Raw genomic sequence first — 9,792 nt, 5'->3', positions numbered from 1 at the left:
AGTGTACTTTGTGTTTACAATGATTGAGTCTATTTGCACCACCTCTTCACACGATGAGTTCCAGATGATAACCAATCCGATCATGTATCTTTTAGCCAATATTTTAAATTTGTCCCCGCTAGTCTTTGAACCAGTGGGAACATTTTCCCTCTATGTTACCCTTTTCAGCATCAATTCTGGATGAAGGTGTTGCTAGGCACATTAACATCCCATGAATGAAAAAAAAGCCTTGTCAAATTCCCTCTCAATTTTCCTTGCTCCAAGAATAAATCCAGCAGCCAAAGTAGTATATAATTTCTGCACCCCCCTCCCAAAATCCTTTACATCCTTGCAAAGGTGTGGCAACCAGAAGTGGATATAATATTGTGGTCTAACATCCAGGATGATGCTGCAGATATGCAAGCCCATATCCCTTTTCTTGTTGCTCTGTTGCTCCAATGCAGTTGGGGATGAGGCTGGGGGGGGGGGGGGGGGGGGGGCGGAGGCAGAGAGGGGCAGGTAATGGCATGGCAGAATGTTTACAGAGAAAGGCCATTTGCCCATCAAGTTGCCTCCAGCACTATGTAAGATCCAGTTAGTCCCACTCGCCCTCCTTCTCCCCATATCTTTGAATATTTTTCTTTCAGATACTTATCCAGCTTCCTTTTGAACCCCCTTCCATTAACATCTCAGCAGTGCACTTAGAGCCTGACCACTTGTTCTGTGAATAAGTTTTTCTTCTTGCTGCTTTTGGCTCTTTTATTTTGGTCACTTTTACCTCACATTCCCTCCACCAACAGAAGCAATTTACCTCTCTTTCAATAACCTTAATTAATTTAAATGTCTGCCAGAGTATTTTATCCACAGAACTAAATCCCTCAATTTAGCGCCACCTGGCGGACGTTGCCTGAGAAGTGTGCGATTACGTCATGCAGGACGCAAAGGCGGGCTTCGCGGAACAACATCGCCCTGATTGGCCATTGGGGAGATTTCAAATCGTGCCGCGAAAAATTATTGGCGGTGCATTAGAAGTGAGCAGTAGCAGGCGGCGGAGCCCGAGAGGGATCGTAAGTATGGAAGGAAATTGTGTTATCTCTCCGTTAGATCGAGTGTAAAGAGAAAAATAATCCTTTTATAAATTACCTGATTGCTGCTAGTCTTCCGGCGGTATCTTGTCCCTGTACCGGGGCCGTTGTCCCAAGACGGGAGATGCTGGTATATTGGCCTTTTACTTTCTCGGCTGGTGTTTACTTTCACACCACCGGGAAGGCCAATGGGTCCGCGGTCTTCGCCCGGCTCCCCGTTCCCTCCCTTCCATCATCCCGTTGTAGCGATAACTTGGCGGCTCCTCGTTATCGACCGTTGTTAAGCCACACCAGAGCCGACTGCAGGGTTGGTCCTCTCTGCCGGTAAAGTCCAGTATAATTTACCTTCTTAACCTGGTTGACAGATGGGTCTTCGATGCGGGCTGGAGTTATTGTGAATATCAGGTTGCAGGGCTTGCTGTTTGAGGTGGGGAGAGAGGAAGGAAGGTGGTGAAAAGGATATACCATTGCGTAACACCATCAAGGTGATTGTAAATTTCTTGCTGTCGCGTTGGGGAAATTTCAGTTTATACTTGTTTTTAGTTCTGATACAAACGTATCCCACTGGATGCAGTATTTAATACTTCTATGGATTTTCAGACATCCCATCCTGCAAAAACTCATTTCAGGGAGGTAGCACCATCAATTTGCGGGAGACTCCCGGGAGAGGTGGGATGTCTGCAATAGAGTAGCTCTTTAGCAGCTAGTTTAAATAACGTTAGCTCTGCTGTTATGAATGAATGACACCTGTTAAACTCACCTCAATATGTCTTTTACATTTTAACCCTCCATGAGCAATAGAAAGGTCACTGTTGTAAACAGTGCAGCAAGCAACACTGTCATTATTTTTGACCCCTATTAGGCTGGGGTACACTTTAGTGTAGTCTGGGGTGAAGTATATTTTCTTTTTTTGGAACACTCTGCCATGGTGTGCTCGTTCTCAAAAAATTGATTTCCGGGATATTGTATATAATTTGCGGGCGTCAGGGAGCCGCTATCAATATGAGGGAGAGGTAGGATGTCTCGATTTGCTGACCACTTTAGTTTCCGTGTCCGTTGCAGACGTTGAATCTTCCACGTGACATATTCAGTAAGGGACACCAGTTCTTAGTTTGTCATTAGTTAGCAATTTAATTTGGGCTTCAGCCCAAATGTCTTTCAGCGCCGTTGTATATTTGAGCAGTTGACAGTTGCTTCGTACAGTTTGAAAGTTTGGCAGCATTTTTTTTCAACTAGGGTTGTCTGTTAAGAAATGTAAGATATTTTTAAAAAAAATATTAATCATACACTGAGCACATTGTGTTGCTGGTAGAGTTGTAACCGATCCAGTTCATATGGAATCTTTGTTACTTTTGGGAGTTATTTCTCAAACCTTGATTATTCGTGATCATGCAAAAGTTTATCTTAACTTTTTTTTACGATTTCGTCAAATTTGTGTTATCTAGTTGTGGCTGAAATTGTGCGAGAAATAACCTGCTGTCCAACTTTTTTTCCAAAAAAAATACTGTCGTGTTCTTGTCATTCCTGCCCCTCAGCTTGAGTTCCTGCATCTGAGGATGTTGATGTTGAACAGCTGTGATCTTCAATTTTTAGAAGTCAGCCATATTATAATTTTTTTCAGGGGAATATCTGCAGTTATTTTATTCAGTTAAAAATATATTTAGACTATCTTGAGTTTGATATTTCTAGCCAATTGTTGATTTCCAGCAGATGAGGGAGGTAGCAGGAAACAAGAATTTCATCTTATTGATGGTTTTAAGTGTTATTGTTTGAAAATGAATTCTTTTGAAGACAGATTAGGTACAGCAGCAAGCACTTTAACATTGCCCCACCATTGACTGGTCTGGTTGTAATCTTAACTCTGCATTTCCACTTAACTGTGGTATCCTTTCAAACCTTTATTTGTCAAGTATCTAGGTATCTAAACCTGCTATAAAATATTCAAAGACTTTCTTGCACTGACCTTTTAAGGAAAAGAGTTAAAAGACACTATCTGAAAGAGAAATAAATAGGTCTTAAATCTAAGCCACATCTGTACATAGTACTCCAGCAATGGTCTCATCAATATTCTTTCCAACTGAAGCCTAACACCTGGTGTGCAATTCCCCTCTCAAACGTTTTTTCAGCTTTCCCACTCTACCTGCATTCTTGCATGAGAACACCCTGATCCCTCTGCAGTCTGTCACCACTTATCTTTTTGCCCTACCAAACTGGGCATTATAGTTTCCCACATTAGCCCTTCATGTGTAAGATTTTTGCCCACTAGTTTAACCTAACAGAGGCCCCCTGCAGCCTCCGTGTCTTCACAGCTTGCTTTGTGGTCTATCCTAATGTCAGTGGTAGGGAAATGATGGAATAACAGGACTGAGCGGAGTTGGTATCAATTTACAGCAAAATAAATCGAATTCTTGTTATGATCTACTGGAGTTCTTTGAGGATGTAGAATAAAAGCTGATTTATACTTGTGCGTCGCATCTACGCTGTAGGTTTCGCGTACCCTACGCTGTACCCGCAGTAGTGTGACGTGCACCTCTCCAGAAAAGTTGAGGCTGATTTATATTTCTGTGTGTTAGCCTACGCCGCAGCTTCGTAAGTGTCTGCGTCGCTCTGCAATTCACTGAATTGCTAAAACGCTAGTTTTAAACGCTAGTTGGCGGTGGATTTCTAATGGCGACTTGAGCGCATCATGTTGGAGTTGGCGCGTCGTGGCAACGCGGACCACAACAACTGTGATTGGTCCGCTTGGTAACATCGTATTTCCGGTTGCTTCTTCTCCGCCATGTTTGTAGGCTGTGTGTACACCGATACGAAATAGATGAACCAAATCGTCAAATCTACCTGCCGACATGCGAAAATGTTTGAAATGCGTTTCCTCGTCCATGTCTCTCACGAAGAAACTCAACACGGTGGCATAGAAACTCCACCGCCAACAAGCGTTTTGGCGCACACGAACGCATGCTCGCTACGGCGTAGAGCGACGCAGAAGTGAAAATCGGCCTTAAATAAGACTAATGGATGTAGTATATTTGCATTTTCTATTGGCCAGCCTCCTGTGGAACAATCAAGTTGAATAATATAGTGATGGGCTGAAAATCAGTTATCAGAGAAGAAACCAATCATTCCTTGAACTTTAACTAGTGGGGTACTGCCATGATAATTGGTTGGGCCTCAGCTATTCACAATCTATATTAATTCAGCTGTGGGAACCAAATGCCATATTTCTGAGTTTGTAGTCAATGCAAAACTAGGTGAGATTATTAGTAAATGTAATAAGAGGCAATTTCATTGAATCTTGTGAAATCCCTACAAACTGGATATGGAGAGAATGTTTCCTCTGGCTGAGATGAGAAATTTCTTTTTGCAGATGCTAGTGAATCTGTAGAATTCTCGATCCAGAGCGCTATTGAGTGTTATTCAGTTAATTCAACATGGGTTATTAAGTTTCTGGGCGTTATGGGAATTCAGGGATGTACTGTGAACGATGGAGACTTGACCTTTTTTTTATTGTCATATTCTATTGTGTCATCAGAAAGTTTAGCGGCCATATATAAATTATAAAATTTGAGACCCCAGCATTTATCCACCCACTCATTGTAGCTTGCCGATCAAACAAAAATGCCTATTTCCAGTTAACCAGCCAATCTTCTATGCGTGTCATTGTCTCCAACACTGAGAATCACAAAGAATATTTTGTAATTCTTTGTGGCACCTAATCAAATGCCTTTTGGGAAACTTAAATATATTGCATCCACCACTTCCCTATTAATCACAGTAAATGTTATTTCTAAGACCCGACTCTTTGTTTGCTTTCCTTATGATCCTAATATGTGTAAGAAGGTATTTCATAAGCTGTTGTGATTGTATTGCTTTGTAACATGAATGTTTTAATTTCAGGATAATCGAATCCACAATGGTGACTCTGCGTGACATGCTCGAACAGATGCTCAGACAGATGGAAGTATTAAATGAAGGAATAGAACCCCGTAAGCATGCTTTACTTTGGTCATAATGAAATACGGTAGTGACCAGTGTAATTGTGTATCTTTATAACCATATAACAATCACAGCACGGAAACAGGTCATTCCGGCCCTCCTAGTCCGTGCCGAACTCTTAATCTCACCTAGTCCCACCTACCCGCACTCAGCCCATAACCCTCCACTCCTTTCCTGTCCATATACCTATCCAATTTTACCTTAAATGACACAACTGAACTGGCCTGTACTACTTCTACAGGAAGCTCATTCCACACAGCTATCACTCTCTGAGTAAAGAAATACCCCCTCGTGTTTCCCTTAAACTTTTGCCCGCTAACTCTCAAATCATGTCCTCTCGTTTGAATCTCCCTTACTCTCAATGGAAACAGCCTATTCACGTCAACTCTATCTATCCCTCTCAACATTTTAAATACCTCAATCAAATCCCCCCTCAACCTTCTACGCTCCAATGAATAGAGACCTAACTTGTTCAACCTTTCTCTGTAACTTAAGTGCTGAAACCCAGGTAACATCCTAGTAAATCGTCTCTGCACTCTCTCTAATTTATTGATATCTTTCCTATAATTCGGTGACCAGAACTGTACACAATATTCCAAATTTGGCCTTACCAATGCCTTGTACAATTTTAACATTACATCCCAACTTCTGTACTCAATGCTCTGATTTATAAAGGCCAGCGTTCCAAAAGCCTTCTTCACCACCCTATCTACATGAGACTCCACCTTCAGGGAACTATGCACTGTTATTCCTAGATCTCTCTGTTCCACTGCATTCCTCAATGCCCTACCATTTACCCTGTATGTTCTATTTGGATTATTCCTGCCAAAATGTAGAACCTCACACTTCTCAGCATTAAACTCCATCTGCCAACGTTCAGCCCATTCTTCTAACCGGCATAAATCTCCCTGCAAGCTTTGAAAACCCACCTCATTATCCACAACACCTCCTACCTTAGTATCATCGGCATACTTACTAATCCAATTTACCACCCCATCATCCAGATCATTTATGTATATTACAAACAACATTGGGCCCAAAACAGATCCCTGAGGCACCCCGCTAGTCACCGGCCTCCATCCCGATAAACAATTATCCACCACTACTCTCTGGCATCTCCCATCTAGCCACTGTTGAATCCATTTTATTACTCCAGCATTAATACCTAACGACTGAACCTTCTTAACTAACCTTCCATGTGGAACTTCGTCAAAGGCCTTGCTGAAGTCCATATAGACTACATCCACTGCCTTACCCTCGTCAACATTCCTCGTAACTACTTCAAAAAATTCAATAAGGTTTGTCAAACATGACTTTCCACGCACAAATCCATGCTGGCTACTCCTAATCAGATCCTGTCTATCCAGATAATTATAAATACTATCTCTAAGAATACTTTCCATTAATTTACCCACCACTGATGTCAAACTGACAGATCTATAATTGCTAGGCTTACTTCTAGAACCCTTTTTAAACAATGGAACCACATGAGCAATACGCCAATCCTTCGGCACAATCCCAGTTTCTAATGACATCTGAAAGATTTCTGTCAGAGCTCCTGCTATCTCTACACAAACTTCCCTCAAGGTCCTGGGGAATATCCTGTCAGGACCTGGAGATTTATCCACTTTTAAATTTCTTTAAAGCGCCAGTACTTCCACCTCTTTAATTGTCATAGGTTCCATAACTTCCTTACTTGTTTCCCACACCTTACACCATTCAATATCCTTCTCCTTAGTGAATACCGAAGAGAAGAAATCGTTCAAAATCTCTCCCATCTCCCTCGGCTCCACACATAGCTGACCACCCTGATTCTCTAAGGGACCAATTTTATCCCTCACTATCCTCTTGCTTTTAATATAACTGTAGAAACCTTTCGGATTTACTTCCACCTTATTTGCCAAACCAAACTCATAACTTTTAGCTTTTCTAATCTCTAATGTGGAATCTCTTAATCTCTTATGTGGAAAATATGTTGTGTGAATTCAGTGAGCTGGATTCCATTCTGGTTCAGTGCATTGTGAAGCCCTGTAATCCCTTCAAGATAGAGTAATTTTTTATTTTGAAAATTGTTAATATTTCTCATGTCTCGTCTCATTGTCTTTGCTCATGGCAGGTAAATACGTTTGCAACATCTATTAAATTGTTTATCAATATATCAGTAATTTTCTCGTGTCTTAAGAGCAGAAGTAGTATAACCAAAAATAAGCTGTAAGGTTCCTTGAGAATGGCTGCCTTCAGCAAATTCATGGCTGATTCTCTATCTGAGGTACACATTCCTGCTTGATTCAGATATTTCTCTTTCACTTGGTCCTTCATGTCTGATCAACAGTGGAATGCAGTTATAGTAAACACACATTTCTCTGACTATTGCTGAACTTCTCATTTGTCTAAACTAAATGACTCCCATTGTCCCAGTGTACTTGTGTAGTGCTCCGATTTGATGTGCTCGCATTCATCTATGTACTGGTTTTCAAGCCAGCTATAAATAATGTTTCAATAATAATTCCCCACCCCACCTCAGGAAAAAATTCTTTTCTACTGTGTGCATGACAGTGTTTCTCCTAGAAATTTTTGGACCCTGGTGACTTGAATGTATCAGTTCATGTCTCTACTCACTTTGGATCTGTGAACTGAAATGACCCCACATGTAGACCCTTTTGAGTAGCTGGGTTTGAGAAGTTCAAGGAATAGAATTGGTGTTATAAACTTGAGTCAAATGCAGAATGACAAAGGATGATTTATACAGTATACCATCCAAGTCATGTTTGTACGGTTAGATTTCAGATAGCTTTGATGCCAGATTTCCATCAACACAACATTGTACCAAGAAATAAGTTTCTTATTTATAGAAGGTAATTTTGAATTTGGCAAAACCTTTTTCTTTTTTCAAAAAAAGATGCCATTTATATCTGTCAACACACACAAAATGCTGGTGGAATGCAGCAGGCCAGGCAGCATCTATAGGAAGAAGCACAGTCGATGTTTCAGGCCGAGACCCTTCGTCAGGACTAACTGAAAGGAAAGATAGTAAGAGATTTGAAAGTAGGAAGGGGAAATCTGAAATGATAGAAGACAGGAGGGGGAGAGCTGGAAAGGTGATTGGTGAAAGGGATACACAGCTGGAGAAGGGAAAGGATCATAGCACAGGAGACCTAGGGAGAAAGAAAGGGGGAGGGGAGCACCAGAGGGAGATGGAGAACAGGCAAAGAGTGATTGAGAGAGGGGGAAAAAGGAGTGGGGGGGATAAATAAATAAATAGGGGATGGGGTGAGGAGGAGTATTAATGGAAGCTAGAGAAAAAAATGTTCATGCCATCAGGTTGGAGGCTACCCAGATGGAATATAAGGTGTTGTTCCTCCAATCTGAGTGTGGCTTCATCTTGACAGTAGAGGAGGCCATGGGTAGACATATCAGAATGGGAATGGGACTGGGAAGTGGAATTAAAATATGTGGCCACTTGGAGATCCTGTTTTCTCTCGCGGACAGCGTAGGTGTTCAGTGAAACGGTCTCCCAGTCTGCGTCGGGTCTCACCAATATATAAAAGGCTGCACCGAGAGCACCAGACGCAGTATACCACACCAGCCGACTCACAGGTGAAGTGTCGCCTCACCTGGAAGGACTGTCTGGGGCCCTGAATGGTGGTGAGGGAGGAAGTGTAAGGGCTGGTGTAGCACTTGTTCCAGTTACAAGGATAAGTGCCAGGAGGGAGATCGGTGGGAAGGGTTGGGGGAGACAAATGGACAAGGGTGTCGTGTTGGGAGTGATCCCAGTGGAAAGCAAAAGGGGGGGAAGGGAAAGATGTGCTTGGTAGTGGGATCCAGTTGGAGGTGGCGGAAATTACGGAGAATTGTATGTTGGACCTGGAGGCTGGTGGGGTGGTAGGTGACAAGGGGAACCCTATCCCGAGTGGGGTGGCGGGCGGATAGGGTAAGAGCAGATGTGTTTGAGAGCAGAGTTGATGGTGGAGGCAGGGAAGCCCCTTTGTATATAAAAGGAAGACATCTCCTTCGTCCTGGGATGGTGCATTTATATCTGTGATTGTTTCCTTGCAGAATTCATTCAGTTAGCTAAAAACTTTGAAGAGTGTCGACGACAGTGGCAAAAGACTCAGCTGGAACTGTCATGTGCTACAGAGCGCCTAACCAAAGCTGAAACAGAGCGGAATGCCCTTGATGTCAAGCTGAAGCATGCTCGTAACCAGGTTGACGTGGAGATGAAACGTCGTCAGAAGGCAGAAACAGAGTGTGAGCGGCTGGTATGTGTGATTGTAAATTTTGTTTTTAAACTATCAGTTCAAACGGCTATGGGCTTCTTCCTTTGTACACAATTAACAATTAGATGCATAGGCGCGTGTAACATTGAAGCAGCTTTACACTTAGCGTTACACTGTGACGATTTGAGATTTTAAAAAATTTGCTCTTACCTTTGTCCGCCACCTTGCACCAAAATGCAGACACTCACTGGCCACTTTATTAGGTGCACCAGTACACCTGCTTGTTAATGCAATAATCTAATCAATCAATCATGTGGCAGCAACTCAATGCATAACTGCATGCAGATATGATCAAGAGATTCAGTTGTTCAGACCAAACATCAGAATGGGGAAGAAATGTGATCTAAGTGACTGACCATGGAATTATTGTTGGTGCCAGACAGGGTGGTTTGAGTATCTCAGAAACTGCTGATCTCCTGGGATTTCCACATACAGCAGTCTCTAGAGTTTACAGAGAA

General features: G+C 42.3%; 1 protein-coding gene across 2 annotated transcripts in view; it reads left to right on the top strand.

The window, feature by feature from the left end:
* The first annotated feature begins 967 nt into the window (after positions 1 to 967).
* Positions 968 to 9,792, top strand: part of racgap1 (Rac GTPase activating protein 1) — a 56,573-nt gene continuing 47,748 nt past the window's right edge. The window contains exons 1-3 of one of the 2 annotated variants that reach the window (XM_073071026.1): positions 968 to 1,046; positions 4,959 to 5,047; positions 9,114 to 9,316. In XM_073071026.1, coding sequence (XP_072927127.1) covers positions 4,975 to 5,047; positions 9,114 to 9,316 — 276 coding nt within the window. In that variant the 5' untranslated portion in view covers positions 968 to 1,046; positions 4,959 to 4,974. Of the gene's footprint in view, positions 1,047 to 3,839; positions 4,313 to 4,958; positions 5,048 to 9,113; positions 9,317 to 9,792 lie in introns of those variants that run through there. The other variant, XM_073071024.1, reaches the window with a different exon arrangement.

This window comes from Hemitrygon akajei, chromosome 18 (genome assembly GCF_048418815.1).
Source record: "Hemitrygon akajei chromosome 18, sHemAka1.3, whole genome shotgun sequence".
NCBI classification, from domain to species: Eukaryota; Metazoa; Chordata; class Chondrichthyes; order Myliobatiformes; family Dasyatidae; genus Hemitrygon; species Hemitrygon akajei.
Note: the sequence above shows the minus strand (reverse complement) of the source record. Positions and strands in the feature narration are given on the sequence as shown.